We start from the raw sequence: 18036 nt of genomic DNA on the forward strand, positions 1-18036 counted from the left end.
CATATTTCACATCTGCTACAGATGTTAAATGAAATAAAAACATCTCCTTGTTATACCTAAATGTTAATTTTTTATGACACACTTTTGTGTCATAAAAACAACATCTTGTAGAAGGAAGTTAAACTTCAATAACAAAAGAAACATTTAGAGATCATTCTTGATAATTGCTAAAGACACACAATCAAGTTCTCTTTTTATTATTTTGGACCAGGTATTCATATGTGCTGGTATTCCAAAACAGAAACAACCCCCCCCACCCCCAAAAAAACCAACAAAACAAAAAACAAAACAAAAACTCCTCCCCCTCACACCAAAAATACCTGACAAGATTAACCATGGAAAGTGCTTTCAAGTATATCACAATTGAGATACATTAATAAAATTACACATTTAGCACTAAAATATTTAAAAGGCAGTGATATGCTTGTCCAAGATTTCTCTACCCATTTTATAGCATAACAATAAGACAGGAGGTTTTTTGTCGTCCTCTGCAGCATGAGGCATGGGTCACTTGCAGGTTTAAATTAGTGTAAATGGTGGATTCTTTGTAACTTGGAGTCCTTAAACCATGATTTGAGGGCTTCAATAACTCAGCCAGAGGTTAGGGGTCTGTCACAGGAGTGGGTGGATGAAGTTCTGGGGCTTGCAATGTGCAGGAGGTCAGACTAGATGATTATGATGGTCCGTTCTGACCTTAAAATCTATGAGTCTATGAGGATAGATTTTTTGATTTAAGGGTAAGAGGTAGAAAAGCCAAATGGTCTTTTCTCTCTCCTATTTTTTTTCCATATTATATTATATATATATTGTCCCCCAATATTATACATACACATAATTATCTCACACACGCAATATACATACAATTATCTCTCACACACACAGTTTCTCTCTTTAGGAATACAGAGGTCATTATGGGTCTGATCGAATTCCCATTGAAATCAACAGGAAGAGTTTTTCTACTGACCTAACTGGGAGTTGGATGAGGCCCTGTATGAATATTATTAAAGATCATGACTTACAGAAGGTATGTTTGTGTCTGGGAACTTAGTTGTATCTAGAGGTTTCATAATGAATAATCTTAACAAAATGCAAGACATTAAAATGTTGTTGTAGTTCAAATGGTGTACATTGGTAGTTGGTTTGTTCCCCATTATGTTTAAATATGAGAAGAAATTCAAAAGTCTGGCAAGGGGAGGGGGGCAGGATTAAATCCTAGAAAATATTAAATTCACTTTCTTTTGCTGGGTAAGTACTATCTAATTATATCGTAGCTCAATAATAATATGTGCCACTTTCTTAATTAGTTTTAATTTTCTATTTTGTCCATAAGACAAAAAGCACTATAAACATGACAGAAAAGGAAAAGAAAAGAAGAGCTAACAAAATTAAGGGATACAAATTGATTCTAATAATTTCTGCTGTATGGAAACAGCAGCACTGCTACACCTCCACGGAGATGAGTACAATTTGGAAGAGGGGGGAAAGGGTTGGTCCCTTCCCCATGCCTTCCCTCCATCCCCCAGGCACTTGCCTAACCCCACCTCCTCCTTGGGTAACAATCCATGGTGCCACCCAGTCCTACTGCTGTATATGATAAATTGGAACCTTGAGGTGACAGCATCTCTTTCAAAATCTCAACGGTGGGTTTGCCTCCTATGAAGTTAAAAGGAGCGAATGGGCCATCAGCTTGAACAATTCACTCCTGGCTGACAGCTACAAACCAGAGCTGTTAGCTAGGCAGTGTATCATCCCATGGCTATCCAAGGAGGGCAGAGTGAGAAGGAGGCTTTGATCTCCCAGTGGGCCATTCTGGCCTACCCCCTCATCACCAACAATTAATAATACCTAGCTCTTACACAGCGTGTTGCAGCCATAGATCCGGAAAACAAATGTGTACTTCTCTCTGCCTCACAAAGATGAAGAACCCGATCCTGACACCGCCTCCACCCCCACCTTCTCCATTCAAAAGAAGCTTGCCAGATTGAGTGCAGCCAATTTCTGTGGACCCATTGTTAGGTGAACAGAGGGGCATCAGCTGGTAATGGAGGTGAGGCTCTCACTGCTTCCTGTCCATGGAACAGGCATGGATTCTCACTGTCTCCCTTGCATTTCAGGCAAGAGAGCCCTGCAACTGGTCAGACTGGTGTGGAGCCAGTTTAAGCAGTCTTATGGGGTTTATTGACTGGCAAATGGAGCCCAGTATTTAGCTCTGATGTAGCAGCACCAATGACATCAGTAAACAAAACTAATCCAGGAGTTTTCTGAGAGTGCTGTTGTATTTTTTAAAGTAAATATTATACAAATAAGATTTTCTATCCAGCTGAAGGCAAAAGAAAACGACTAAAGTCTAGAGTAAATTTTGAAGATGTCAATTGTTTACTTAAATGGGTAGTTTACATTTTCCCCACTTAATACTCTCCTGTTAAATCTCACAAGATACTTCACTTGTACCAACTGCAAATTCATTGAAAATAAAACTATTAGATGGCAAGCAGCTACTACAGAAACAATGGTTTGCAATGCATAAATAGGCTTGGCAGAATTGTAGTATCACATGTCAAAATATACAAAGTAAATATTCTTAAATCAAACTGTAGTAAGTTTTCACGCAGCATTTTTCTTACTTTGCCTACTATAAATTTTGATTATTATTGATGAAATTTTTTTTTGGCAGTTTGTGGGCGTGATGTGAAATTGATATTTACCAACCATTACCAATAAAAATCTAATCCTTCCAAGCCTATGAAAAATTGATAGTCTTTCAGCCAGTGGACAACAATTTCTTTTTTTTATGTAGTCTGTTCTTATAGGTGGACTTGTGAAACACTTGAGGAAGGCTTAGCTAGGCATTTGGCAGTTCTAGCTTTGTTTAATACTCAGAAAAAAAGTTATGGCAGTTTGGATAGCATTTTGCCTAATTTCACTAATCTGGGTTTGATTTCAGTCTAAATTTGAAGTTGTTAGAATTCTCAAGTAAAAAAACAAACCCCACAAAAATTGGGTAAAAAAAAAAAGTGCTACAAGATGGATTTGTTTTGCTCCAAGCATTAGTTTTAGACTAACCCAGCATGTCTTTTTACCAGACCAAAACTACAGATTAATCTTGCTCAATTTCAAAAAATATATTTTGATCCAACATTATAAAAAATAAATCACAACAGAGCTTGTTTGCATTTTTGCCCTCATTTAAGAACATCACTAATGTCAAGACACTTTGCAAAACTTTCTTTGTAACATATAACACACAACTCTTGCCTTCTGTGTTTTGGTGGTGAGATGTAAAAATATAGGGCTAGCCCACAGTCATTCACAATATTTATTTACTAAAATTAAAAACAAAACATATTCTGTGCTCCAAGCACTTACCCCATAAACTAATATGCAAATAAATGTCCAACAGTGAATAGAAGGATAATAAACTAGACCCAAACTCTGCCAATCTCCCGTCCACCCCTTATTTAAAAGCCAAGGAGATGGCTTTGCACAGCATGCAAAGAAATTTTGGCCCTGATAGGCCAACGGGTCAGGAGCAAGTTTCAAAGTCAAAGATACTTCTTAGATAATCCTCCAACTAGGTCCCTCTTGTTTATGAAAGATGATGTTTTAATGCAAGTGCCTACAGTGACTCCAACTGCACTCAGAGGGAGACTATAAAGGTAATCAGTACCAACCATTTAGGGCCGAAAACATATTCCACTTGTGAGTGAATTTCTTCTTTGTTCTTCTTTCTCTTGTGTAAACTGCAGTTAATCTCACAGCTTCCTCAAAGGGCAGGAAGCTGGCACAAATAGTGCAGGAGCACTGAGCTAAGCCTTTTGTGTTGCTGTCTTGCTCACTGTCTTTTAGTGAAATGGAATTGTTATGTTGGTCTAAAATACAGTTAAGGTTGTAACACAAACCATACAAAAGTTGCAGTTCAGTGAGTTAGTCATCAGCTGCAGAAAAGCAGTATCAAAAGTAGATGTGTTTTAGATATTACTTTATTAGAAGGCAGTTAAGATTCCCATTTCCCATTATATCCAAGGAATGAAACGTAGATGGCACCATCTATCTCGTATTTTCTGCCCAGTACCGGCAGAACCAAATTATTCCCAAATGCAGGAAAATATTTTTCTGTCCAAATTACATTTTGAGCAATTGGTGAAGATTGGCAGAACTTGATTCCAGTGATAATGGCGTGAACTCCAATGTGAGGGGGCTCTCTCATTAGTCATTTACATTTACTGGAGTTTAGGATTAGCAAACCTGACCTTTTGGTAATTTTTGAAATTGTTTTAGCTCAGCTTTAATTTTATTAAATTATTATAGGTGAGGCTGGTAGAACATTCTATAAAGGTTGTCCAACACTTACCAATATAAGACCCTGTGTTCAGTTGCTTATAACTTTGCCAAACTTAAAAAATATGGACTAAAATTTTCCATGCCAGCTGTTTGCCATGCCAGGCTGAAAATTTTTGGAATGTTTCAGCCAACAAGGTTCAACCATCTCAAAGAATAATGTTATTAAAATATACTGTTTTGCCCATGTTAAAAAGTTCTGGCTATGTTTTCCTTGAGAAGCTCTAGCACTCCTGCAGTTTGGGCAGTGACTTGCAATTTGAAAGGGAGGGGCCTTTGTGTCAGGGTGGTGCCTTTCGCTGTTCCAGTGAAAAATCAGCCCAGATTTGGATGTTGTAAGCCTTTGAAAAAAATCTCATTTTGCACATGCTCACTAGACTGTGGGTAGGTCTACACAGCAAAAGCTGCGCATGGGCTACTCCAGCTAGCTTGAATACAGCGAGGGCAACAGCAGTGAAGACAGAGCAGTGCAGGCAGTACAAGACTGGCATAGATCCTAGGCACCTATTTGGCTTGCTAGCCTATGCTGATGCCTGTGCTGCACTGTCTTCCCTGCTGCTGTTATTCATGCTAGCTAGATTCAAACTAGCTTGGGTACTCTAGCCCATGCACAGCTTTTGCTGAATAGACACATGCTTTGAATTCAGCAGATATAATCTCCAAAGATTTTGTCCTCACTGAGCATGCTCCATCCCTTCACAGCTCCTAGTTCTAAACAGACTGTGCATCTGCCATCACCACAGAGCAACTAACCATGCTCCCAGCTATGCTGGGCCAGGGCAGACTCTGGCACTGGAACTGAGAGGAGGGAGCCCATCCTGTGCTATTAGTGACCTCCCTGGTGGCACCCAAGCAGCATGGAGGAGGAAGCCACCTGACTCTGATATAAACAGGACTAGAGCCAGACTGGGGAAAGATAAAGAAGTAGACTGGGACAAGAAGCCTAGTGGAAGGGAGCGGTGGAAGAGAGAAACTGTGACTAGGAATTTGGAGAGTGGGGGAGACTTGGACTAGTTGGGCAAGAAACTGGGACTGAAAGCTGAGGTGAGAGACAGGCACTGGGAGCCAGACTGAGGGAATGGTGGGTAGGGAGAATGACGGGGAGCCAGTTGGCAGGGGAAGGAACACTGAGATCAGATGAAGAGTTGGTGGTGGGGAGACAGGGAACTGGCTGGATAAGGAGACTCAAATAAGAAGCCAAAGAGGGAGGGGAGACAGACTGTGCGAGGAGCCTGGGTCTGGGAGTCACTGGGGAAGGAAAATGGTATGTGTGGGGAACAACTGGTGGCTGGGAGAGGAGGGGACAGCGTTTGGACAAGGAGATGGGAGGAGGGAATCAGGATTGGCTGAGCATGGAGATTGGGACTGGGGACTGCACTGCTACAGACTAGGGACCGAATGGCTAGGTAGTAGTTCTGCAGAAAAGGACCTAGGGGTCACAGTGGACGAGAAGCTGGATATGAGTCAACAGTGTGCTTTTGTTGCCAAGAAGGCTAACGGCATTTTGGGCTGTATAAGTAGGAGCATTGCCAGCAGATTGAGGAATGTGATCGTTCCCCTTTATTCGACATTGGTGAGGCCTCATCTGGAATACTGTGTCCAGTTTTGGGCCCCACACTACAAGAAGGATGTGGAAAAATTGGAAAAAGTCCAGCGGAGGGCAACAAAAATGATTAGGGGGCTGGAGCACATGACTTATAAGGAGAGGCTAAGGGAACTGGGATTATTTTGTCTCCAGAAGAGAAGAATGAGGGGGGATTTGATAGCTGCTTTCAACTATCTGAAAGGGGATTCCAAAGAGGATGGATCTAGACTGTTCTCAGTGGTAGCAAATGACAGATCAAGGAGTAATGGTCTCAAGTTGCAGTGGGGGGAGGTTTAGGTTGGATATTAGGAAAAGCATTTTTCAAGGGGAGGGTGATGAAGTACTAGATAGTGGAATCTCCTTCCTTAGAGGTTTTTAAGGCCAGGCTTGACAAATCCCTGGCTGGGGTGGACTGGGGGTTAGTTGGGGATTAGTCCTGCTTTGAGCAGGAGGTTGGACTAGATGACCTCTTGAGGTCCCTTCCAACCCTGATATTCTATGATTCTATGATAGAGAGGGGAGAGATGGTGATGGGGGAAGACTAGGACTGTCGAGGCAAAGAAACCAGGACTGGGATGAGAAGCCTTAGGAATGGAGACGGGATAGGCCAGGAGAGTGACACTGGGACAAGGAGTTGGGAGGAGGAGCACAGACAGCGACAGGTTGGTGGAATAAGACAGAAGGGGATCAAGCTTGAGTGGAACAAGCACAGGGGTCTGTGCCATCTACAGCACACACTCCTCCATAGTCTGTAAATCAGATTCCTGAATCTCATCATTCCTCTGCTGTCAGCAAATATCTGTGAAACCCACTGGACCAGTGTATGTCTGATCCCCTCTAGTGCAGGTGCACATAGAAGGTGTCAGCCTATTATTGCTGATTATCATTTACTCTGTTAGCTCAACTGGCAGAGGTCTGGGTAGTTTACTGAAAGGTTCCAATTCTGCTGATGATGCAGGTGGGTGTCCATATGATGCTTCATGATGAAATTTCTGTTTTTTAAAAACCAGGGAAAGTACACACAAAAATTACATTAAAAGAACATTCAGGTTGCTAGGTCAAGCACCTTAATTTGACCCTCTTCCCAACTGTGCATCTGGTAGCCGTGTTAGTCTGTATCAACAAAAACAACAAGGAGTCCTTGTGGCACCTTAGAGACTAACGAATTTATTTGGGCATAAGTGGGCTAAAACCCACTTCATCAGATGCATGGAGTGGAAAATACATGATCACATACTATTTTTTTCATAGGACCCCCCCTCAGGGGAGTGAATCAGGTCTATGTACTGAAGGAGGCAGTTGTCTGTAGGACCCTGCCTTGTTTGTTGCAAAAGTTGGCAGATGTGTAGTCAATGAAGTAGGGAGGGGATTCAGGGAGAGAATTGTCTCACGGCTAAGGCTGTTGAATGATGTCCTGGAGAATGGGATTCTATCCCTGTTTCTGTCAAAGAGTTCCTATGTGATACTAGGTAAGTCACTTAAATAAAATTTTCACAGGTGGCACAACTAATTGTATGTTACTTATTTTCTGGGTGCCCACATTAAGACCCTGGGTCTGATTTGCAGAAGTGCTGAGCACTCACAGATATAACTTAAGTCAATGGGCACTGTGCTTTGAATATAAAAAATACTATATAATGCTAAGTACTCTGAAAAATCAGGTCTTAGGCATCTCAAATTGGGCACTCAAAATTAATTTCTCTGCCTCAGTTCCCATATGGGAAATGGGGTTAATACCACTCCTTTGTTTCACATGTGTGTTGTGAAGATAAATTAAATTAATGTTTGCTTGTGAAGCACTTGGATACTATAATGACAAGTGCCATAGACAAGCCCATGAGGAAATTAATAATTCTGTTTTCAGAACAGGATTTGAATAGTGTGCAGTAATTAAGGTGTGGGGCCATTCACTGAACAATGAGGATAAAACAAAATATTGAATGGCTACTCATTAACTGATCATCATCCATCCTGTGCACTGAATGAGGCAGGTGTCCCGTGGAACATGTAACTAAGGATAATAATGAAAATTAAAAATAATAATTAAGGCATTGTGTAAATCACTATTTATTTTTTATTTTTTTTTAGAAAATTCACAACCGTGTAAATGGCAAAGTACTGAATTTCACAGAGTTTGCTTTGAATGAATTTCACCAGCAAACTCAATTTCAAGGGTGGCATTAAATTCATATGTATGTACAATGCCTAGCATGATGAGGTCCTGATCTCAACTGTACTACTGCTAACATAAAATAAGTAAAAGTAAAAGAGCTTACAACATAAGGCCCTGATTCTGCAAAGATTTATGCATGTGCTTAATGCTGAAGTGTGTGGGACGCTCACATGCTTAAAATTAAGCATATGTGCAACTGTTTTCAAGATTGGGCCTTAAAAAAAAAAGTCAAGGAAAACTACTGTGTTTTAGGTTTACTTTCCTTTCAAATTGATACTGAAAAAATGAAATGAACACAACTGAGACTCATTATATTTATGTACCTCTCTTTCATCCATTTTCAGCCATTGCTTTGGATCATCCTCAGTAGCCAGGAAAGCAATCAACTCTAGGGCAGTGAGTCTAGTCTGACGTCTGGATGAAACAAACACAAGGACAGGCTTGGCTGGAGAATGGCTCCTAATAGCTGTTAGAAAAGAAAAAATTCAGAGCGAATCCATCCATGCTAGATACCAGAATTTCCCAATTCAGCATCTATTGCTAGCAACGGATGGCATTGCAACTAAAAGTGCTGAGGATTTAAATCCATCCTTCACTTACATTTTGTGCCTATGCATTGACAAGAATTCTAAACCAGAAAATAACTATTGCATAGTTGCTACAAAACCTAGCCACAGTGGAGTAAAAGAGCATTAGTTCTGCACTTGAATAACTAGTTTGAATTACTTAAACCAACCATGTTTTTTTTTTTTTAAAAACATCTACATTTGACAATTTTCAGATTACTGTACATTTTTATAACCTCAGAAATGGGGATAATAATGGAAATGCTGATACAGCCATGACAATACTCTGTCAAACAAGTTGGAAAAGCAAATCCTCAATAAATCAAATTGCTATAGATCTTCTAATAATATGAGCTACTAGAAGTAAACAAACAGCTTATATGTATAGCTTCAGATACTCTCTCTATGATGTTATACATATGTTTGAGATGTTTATGCATGATTTATTTCCTATATAATCTTCAGTCTACCAATTAGTACTACACATTCATCCCTAATATATGAAAAACAAGTGCGCTATACTACCCAGCATAACATATTGTCTCTCAATTTGCTGGTAATACTCTCTCTCTGTGTATGTGTATGCATCTACAGACATCTATGTATATCATTGTAAGATTATATAAAATACATAGTATAACTTGTATGTCTCACAATTATAGATGCCGATATATCTATCTTTTTTTTAAAAGCTCGACATCTAATGGATTTTTGTTGCTTCAGGAACAGGTGTGGCTGAAAAGCCCAAGACAGATTTATTGTTCATTAGTGTTTTTGTACAATACTCCTGTGGAGGTGTAAATAATATGAACTGCCAAAATTGGTCTCTAGTCCACAATCAATACTTTGCTTCTGTCATAAGGCTAATTAGAGCAGCTAAAAAGTCACCTCACAACTGTCACCTCACAATCAACAGCAGTTCACATTGCAAAATTTATTTTGGAGGTTATTTTTAATTGATATAATAAATATTCCTTATTTAACCAAAACAAAACATGATTCAATAAAATATGAGGGTTTTTCTTAGATCTGTCCTGCCTGACAGCTTTGTTGAGAATAAAAAATTGAGAACAGAAGCATATCTAGACGAATGGAAAGTTCTGAATTTTATGGTTATTGCCTTGAAATCAGAATTATGTGAGGTAAGCTTGACTTGTAACTTTTGTTCACAATTTTTTTTAAATCTTACATACAGTGATCTGTAAGAAAATACCTAATCAGATTAATACTGTGAATGGTTTTACTACTTTCTAAATCTCAAATACTTTTACAAAAATGTGATTTTACAGTGCTGAACCCTAAGAGAAAATACATTTTCATTTTAGAACATCTCTCTCTTCATAATCACAAAATTTACTGATTCTGTTCCAAATATGTTTACATTCCTCTGATGTATGCTGCGTTAACACCATACGTGATGTTTGAAATAAATAGTTTTTGGGTCATCAAGAGAAACAGATCTCCCCTGAACACCCCAAGAAAACATATAGTAGCACATGTTGTAAATGTGTCTCAAATGGCCTATGTAAAAAATGATTAGACCCCCCCCCTTTTTTTTTTTAACAATGTATGAAATGTCTTGGTTTTTACCTTGAAATGCAGGTTTATTCATACTAGCCATGCGAGGACAGTAATGCTGGCCAGGGAAGCCCTGAATGTGTACCTCCAATGGAACTGGACGTACAGATGGTCGGAAGTTGAACAGACCCATCTAAAGTGAAAATATAAACTCTTTTAGCTGAGCCTTAAATTATTTTGGAAATATTACTATGTACAGCACAGATATGTATAAATGTCTACAAATGTCTTCTTCAGAAATTTTCCACATACCTGATTAATATTTAGCCAGTCAGCAAGGTCTCTTGCATTCGCTAATGCTGTGGATAAACCAACTACTCTTACAGGCTTTTCTGTGTGAGATGAGATGAAGTTAGTTCGAGACACAATAACTTCCAGTACTGGGCCTCTCTCATCCCCTGGGTAATAAGAGAAATATCCATTAAAATTTAATAAGTCCAAATGTTTAGAATTCCATGCAAGTCTATTGTCAGCACACACTTTCAAATTCAGCAACGATTGATAAACGATGCTTACCTAGCAGATGGATCTCATCTATGATGAGAATGGCAACTTTCTGAACATAGCTCCTGTTTTGCCAACTTCTACTGACCCCATCCCACTTCTCTGGTGTAGTTACAATAAGGTCAGCTTGGGCAATAGCTCTCATATCAGGCGTCACATCCCCTGTCAATTCTACTATCCTGTAATTGAGTGAAATGGTCATTGTGACTGGATAAAACTCAATTTTTAAACCAATGAAGCTTTCTAACATCTTGGGTTAGGTGTGTCCAAATATTAACCCTTAAACAAAATAAAAAATAAAATTGGTGTTCCTGGCTGAATGGTCCTGGCAAACAAAAACAAATTAAAAAAAAAAATCTAAGTAAGTATGCTTTTAATCTTCTTCACCTTCTAATTATTTTACTTTTCTTAGCAATATAATAGAGAAAGAAAAGTTTACGTGGATGTCCAAAACTATTCATAACTTTGTAAGACAAAGACTGATGCAATAAAGATAATAAATGAATATTACTATGGATATTAATTGCAAGTCAAAACAGCCTTTCATAACCTGTATGTTAAGCCCTTCCTATAGATCTTCTAGTGGCTGTATATTGCCCCGTACAACCTGCCTTGCAGTGATGGCTGTCTGTGAGGGGTTAGGTAGCAGCACCTCTGCTCTCAGTTGTTAGGTTCCATTAGGACTCTGCAGCAGGGACAGTCAAGGTAGTCCTGACAGTCCTTGGCTCTTAAATTCACTCTTTTTTGATGGCTACCATTGAAAATGCCATTTATTTGTTTTTCTATTCCTAACTAAGTTTTGGTCCCCTCCTATTCTTTCTGAAATCCGCCACTCCTTTTCTTTTTCTGCATTTTTGGCACTAGTTTGGAGTCAATTCTTGCTGTTGGGGGTTAGCTTGCCATTTCATTGGTTTGACACCTATCCCATTTCTTCTATGCCAGTTTACTGACTTAGGTCAGGCTAACCTTGAGATAGTTGGTTCTTTTAGACTGAATGTTATCCTTTTATTTTGACATTTTTATGGCAACTTCTTTGCCAGTTCTACTGCCTAATTTCACACTTCCTAAAAATTCCATGTAGTAAAATTTATCTCCCCAAATCAATGTTTATATCATCAGCTACAGGGCTAGTTTAACAAAGATAATAATTCCTTGAGATTCAAAAAAAAAAAAAAGCTTTTGAAATCATCAGGACAATTAATTTATTCACATACCCCATTAAAAGAAACCACAAAGAAAATATAATAAAATAACTGCCTTTTAGTAAAGGCCAGATTCTGACATATTTACACACAGAGCAGTACCTTCTCCTAAGAGTAGTTCTATTTAAATCCATCAAACTACTTGAGGAGTAAATTATTAATCAGCATGAATAAAGATCGCAAAATCTGGCCATAAATAATCCACATTTGGAAGTTGTTGATAATTTTAGAAAGGACTAAAACCACGCATATACCCTTTGTATCAGATGGCAATTCTGCACTTCTTGAGTATACCAAACTCCTGATGAAGCCAATGGTAATTATAGGTGCACAAAAAATGCAAGAATGGAAGAAGGCAAGAATGGAAGGTCATACATGGACACTGTTATAGACAGGTTACACAATTTATAAGAGATCCTGTAAATAAATCTTTGAAGGAAGGCTAATTCTGAACTGCAACTTCAAAAAGACAAAGATAATAGAAAGGGAAACTGAACTTATTTGTTAGCTTGTCCAACTAGAGAAAACAAGGAAAATCGGCAATGTATTCAACTATCTTCCATTTTTGTGTCACCTATTTTTTTTTCTACGTAGTGTGTGTTTGCTATGATACATTCAGACTTTTTATGGGGAGCATTGTTACAATTTGAAAGATAAAACATATTTGACTAAATAGCTAGATAATACAAAATATTCAACAGAGTTTCTCCACACTTGCAGTACTGTTCTTCTGGGAGAAACATACTTTTTACCAAGTTTTTCTTCAATCCTGACTTTCCAATCTTCAATTCTCTCTCGTACCAGTGCTTTTAAAGGGGCAATGTATACTGCCTGCGAACACACACAAAGCAGAATTAAACAAAAAAAAAGCTGTGTAAAATTTTAATTTACAAAGAATTATTTTCTTTTATGCCTCTAAGGACTTGAATTAACTTATTAAGTATAAATGATTAAGGCATAATTCTTAAAATTACATTTAGTAACTTACAACAGGATTCTAATTAAGATAGATTTAATACTTGCAAAAATTCTTTTGCTCCTTGAACCAATAACATTAATATATATTAATAAAAAAAAGTAATTTATAAAACTGTAACACTGTCATTACACCTATAAAAAGCAAACAAATGTGTCATTATAAAATGACCTACATAAAGTATTACCATTTATTGCTGAGACCATAAAACCTGAAAACTAAGATTCTGAAATTAATGCACCAAATCCAAACAAAAATAACCAGAATTGCTAGTATAACATCATCTTACATGATTTTCATCTCTTTAATTTTAATCCCTAAAATCATTTAAAATTAATTTTAAAATTTTCTACTTTTAAAGAACCTCACAAGACTTCCCCAGAGAAGTACTTTCTGTGTGCTGAAGTACATGAGCATAGTTTTTACAGTATTCATTTAAAGATTTAGGGTCAGGTTTTCTAAAGCATGAGTATACATTTGAACGTACGAAAACTGATACACATGTACTGAGTGTGTGAAAAGTTCAGCTGCACTTTAGATAATCTGGCCTATAAATTTTGAAGACTGATTTATTAAGCAAGATTTCTTAATATTCCTTTAATAGCTGCTTATAGTGCTATGAAGGTCCAATATGATAAACCAGGGATCGGCAAGCTTTGGCACCGAGCCTGCCAGGGTAAGCACCCTGGAGGGCCGGGCCAGTTTGTTTACCTGCTGCGTCTGCAGGTTTGGCCGATTGCGGCTCCCACTGGCTGCGGTTCGCCGCTCCAGGCCAATAGGGGCTGCGAGAAGCAGAGCGGGACGAGGGATGTGCTGGCTGCTGCTTCCCGCAGCCCCCATTGGCCTGGAGTGGCCAGGTGCTTACCCTGGCGGGCCAAAGGTTGCCGGTCCCTGTGACAAACTATGGATGCACTCAAGTCTTATATTTTATCAGTATTTTACAATTCTCTCTTTGTCTGCCTCAACTATTACTAACAAGTTTACACATACAGGTTGAGATTTCCAAAGCAAATTTCAGTGGGAATTTTGTGACTAAATCATCTAATTGACTTTCATAGAATCATAAGACTAGAAGGGACCTCAAGAGGTCTTCTAGTCCAGTCCCCCGAACTCAAGGGCAGGACTTAGTATTATCTAGGCTATCCCTAACAGGTGTTTGTCTGACCTGCTCTTAAAAACCTCCAATGATGGAGATTCCACAACCTCCCTAGGCAATTTATTCCAGTGCTTAACCACTCTGACAGGAAGTTTTTCCTAATATCCAACTTAAATCTCCCTTGCTGCAATTTAAGCCCATTGTTCCTATTCTCAGAAGTTAACAAAAACAATTTTTCTCACTCCTTGTAACAATCTTTTATGTACTTGAAAACAGTGATGTCCCCCGTCAGTTTTCTCTTATCTAAACTAAACAAACCATTTTTTTTCAATCTTTCCTCATAGGTCATGTTTTCTAGACCTTTAATCATTTTTGTTTCTCTCTGTTGGACTTTCTCCAATTTGTCCACTTCTTCCATGAAATGTGGCATCGAGAACTGGACACAATGCTCCAGTTGAGGCCCAATCAGTGCGGAGTAGAGTGGAAGAATTACTTCTCCTGTCTTGCTTACAACACTCCTGCTAATACATCCCAGAAAGATGTTTGCTTTTTTTGAAACAGCGTTATGCTGTTCACTCATATTTAGCTTGTGATCCACTATGGTCCCCAGATCCCTTTTCTGCAGTACTCCTTACTATGCAGTCATTTCCCATTTTGTATGTGTGCAACTGATTGTTCCTTCTTAAGTGGAGTACTTTGCATTTCTTCTTATTGAATTTCATCCTATTTACTTCAGATCATTTCTCCAGTTTGTACACATAATTTTGAATATTAATCTTATCCTCCAAAGCACTTGCAACCCTTCCCAGCTTGGTATTGTCCGCAAACTTTATAAGTGTACTCTCTATGCAATTATCTAAATCACTGATGAAGATATTGAACAAAACCGGACAAAGGACTAATCCCTGTGGGACTCCACTTGATACACCCTTCCAACTTGACTGTGAACCACTGATAACTGTCTCTGGGAATGGTTTTCCAACCAGTTATGCACCCACCTTCCAGGAGCTCCATCTTAAAAAATTTCAGCCAGAGAACCCAACTTTCCAACTTTGATGCCTAAGACACTACAGTCAAGTCCACGTCTGGGTGCACAAATTGGGACCTCCACCCCTAGTTTATGCATGAGAGGTGAATTTCACATATAAAGCCAAGTGCATTTGATTGTTAAGCACTGAAGCTCACATATTCTAAGAACTGAAAATCAGGTTGAAAAGACAGAGAATCGGCTTGAATTACTGCTTTTGAAACTCATCTGTTCATATAAGGAGGAGATCTGGCCAGCTATCCTCACTTGGAAGGATGTGGTAGTTGGGAAGCAAGACTTTGCTGATGGAAGGAGATGAAAGGATATACAAAGAGACACTAAGAAATTCATCATGGATGCATAGGACTCCCCAGAAAAAGAATCTCAATATGCATTTAAAGCATGGTAGAATATGCTTATTTATATAGCAGAGCAATACTCCTCATTTTTGTAAAGTTTTGGATTGCTGAAAGAAGTATACAGACATTGCATATTTCTAGTAAACATTTCACAAACCTTAGATGTGGGATACTTGTTGAAAATTCTGAAGATGGCTAACTCAGCTGCGACAGTCTTTCCAGAGCCTGTGGGGGCTCCAAGAAGAACATTACAGTCTGTATGATAGAGCGTATGAAATATCTGCGTCTGGATAGGGTTGAAATGGGTGAATTTGTAGAGGGCTTCATACTCTCGATATCCCAAAGCTGTGATAGGCAAAGGCTGAAGATCCAATAGTTCTAAAATTATGGAGTAATCATTAGTACATATCAAAATATGCAGCCTTATAAAATATTGTATTATAAGACTAAAGTAATCAGATGTTGGTTAGGTATGAACTTGTGCTTTGATGGGAAAACTTATTTTTGAACTATTTATAGCTAATTTCTTACATTATATGCAGCTCTCATTTGGGATCATGTGGACTCCAGAGAACAATAATGATGAATTGGTTTGCCGTTTGACATTTCCCCTCAAGGTATCACTGTTAAGCATTCTGTGAGCTTTGAAGTCTACAATTTACATAGATTCATCTGTTCATCAAAAGCTTTTTTTATTATACCCAATTAGATCTAAAGCTACTATACCAATGAAAACATATCCCAATTCTTATGAGGACAAAGATAAGTGAAAATGATGGGGGGGGGGAGGACACCACAGTCCCTAAATTCCAGTTACAAGGAACACATTTCTCTGTTTTTTTAAGAGTAAGGATCCTCTAAAGACTTCCACAGCTGATGGAATAATATGAACGAGGGATACATATATGTTTTACATATAGTTATTTAAAATGATAGAGAGATAGATAAGGAGATATAAATACACATACAAAACCCAAACATCCCTTCAATATACGACTCTTGGCATATCTTGGAGATATTCGCTATCCAAACAATTAGAGACTGTGGAATTTGGAAGCTGATACATATAACCAGATTAGATTTAGATTCCTACCAAAATTAAAGAGACTTGAAATGATTCTGTTATGCAGATGCTTTCTTTGAAGTTTTTTTTGTGGTTGGAGATCTCATTGTCTTTTCAGGGTGCCCCACCATTAAGGTATGCCATAGGAGTCATAAAATCTGCTGAAGTTGTGATGCCTAATATTCTTAACGTGCTTTTCACTGATACCTTATGTCTGTTTTATCATTCCCACTAAATCGGAGATTTCTTGGGGTCTGTTGAGAGGAGAAAAGGTTCCCCCCATCCCCCTCAACAGGGCCTCTACGTACTTCACTGCTGAGTGGGAACCAGATGGGAATTGAAATCAATTACCATAAATCCTAAGGGCTCCATAACCGGTGATGTGTAAATATCTTACTATTTTTTCTGAATAGTAGTTAATGGTCAATTAGGTAAAAAGGTTACACATGCCTTTCCAGATAGTATAGGTACACTATAACAATAGCTGAACACTTCACAAACACATGTGAGTTTATGTATGCCAAAAGAAAACACTGTACTGGAAGTGAATATTTCTGAATGTTCCCACTTCACAGATTTCTAAATGAGCCAAATGTGATTACAGTGGAAGGGCTTTACAATGACATCAGGCACATTGAATGTATAAGGCATTTTAAGTATCGAGAAAAAAACAAACATATGCTTCTATACCAAAAACCATGACTCAATCATGAATGCTGAGGTTGAAATTGGATGCATGATGCTCTATGAGATCTCTCTGCTATAATATATACACTTTTAGTAGAGCTGGTCAAAATGTTTCCAATTTTCAGCAAGATATTTTTCAAGAAAAAAAGAGTCAATTTTATTTATTTATTTATTTGTGTGTGTTTGTTTTTTGGAGGTTTTTTGGTTAAAAATAATAATAATAATTTTACAACCAGGTGAAATTTCTAGCTGTGAAAGACTAAATGCTAAAAATATTGTAAGTCCCAAAGGCATCCTCTGAAAAACGTGATCAAGCCTACATGCCCTCAATTTGTTTACATCTATGCTTTGCTTATGGGAATTAGGTTTTGATGAAGCTGAGGACCGAAAACCTAGTTTCCAAGGAATATTCCTGTGCTTTCTATGCTCAAGAATAAATTCCTGGAAACTGACTGGACTTCTGTTATAAACAACGGAACTTCTTTGATCAAGGTAACAAGCAGATGAATTATTTCATTCATATGCAAATCTTCCCCTGCAGGTCTCCTCAGAAATAAAGAATCTCATAAGTCAGAATTAGAAAAGACATAAGGTTGCCCTTTTTATGGCAACACAGGATCGTTGCACATTTACCGATGTTTTGTCAAGTCTAGTTTTCATGTCCCAAGCAATGGGAGTTCCACTGCTTCCTTAGGGTTACCATTTCACCACCTGACAACTCTTGTCAGTACATCTTCAATTTTCTGTTTCATTTCATTTCATTATTCATAGCTAAATCCCTTTGTATAGCATCTCTCTAAATAATCCTTTACTTCTTTGGTTTCTGAACTTCTCATCAGTAGGTAAAATATTATCTCGGCCCCCTATAATCACTTCCTTGCC

At 38.2% G+C, this 18036-nt stretch overlaps 1 protein-coding gene across 1 annotated transcript in view; it reads right to left on the minus strand.

Annotated features, from left to right (window-relative positions):
• The window catches only part of ASCC3 (activating signal cointegrator 1 complex subunit 3), a 495794-nt gene that overhangs the window by 96403 nt on the left and 381355 nt on the right, over positions 1-18036 (minus strand). Inside the window, exons 25-30 of the mRNA XM_065588248.1 lie at positions 15562-15782; positions 12692-12777; positions 10757-10923; positions 10493-10638; positions 10253-10373; positions 8420-8562 (exon numbers count right to left, since the gene is read on the minus strand). Of these exons, the coding sequence (XP_065444320.1) occupies positions 8420-8562; positions 10253-10373; positions 10493-10638; positions 10757-10923; positions 12692-12777; positions 15562-15782 (884 nt within the window). The remainder of the gene's footprint in view (positions 1-8419; positions 8563-10252; positions 10374-10492; positions 10639-10756; positions 10924-12691; positions 12778-15561; positions 15783-18036) is intronic.

Source organism: Chrysemys picta, chromosome 3 (assembly GCF_011386835.1).
Source record: "Chrysemys picta bellii isolate R12L10 chromosome 3, ASM1138683v2, whole genome shotgun sequence".
In the NCBI taxonomy this organism is placed as follows: Eukaryota; Metazoa; Chordata; order Testudines; family Emydidae; genus Chrysemys; species Chrysemys picta.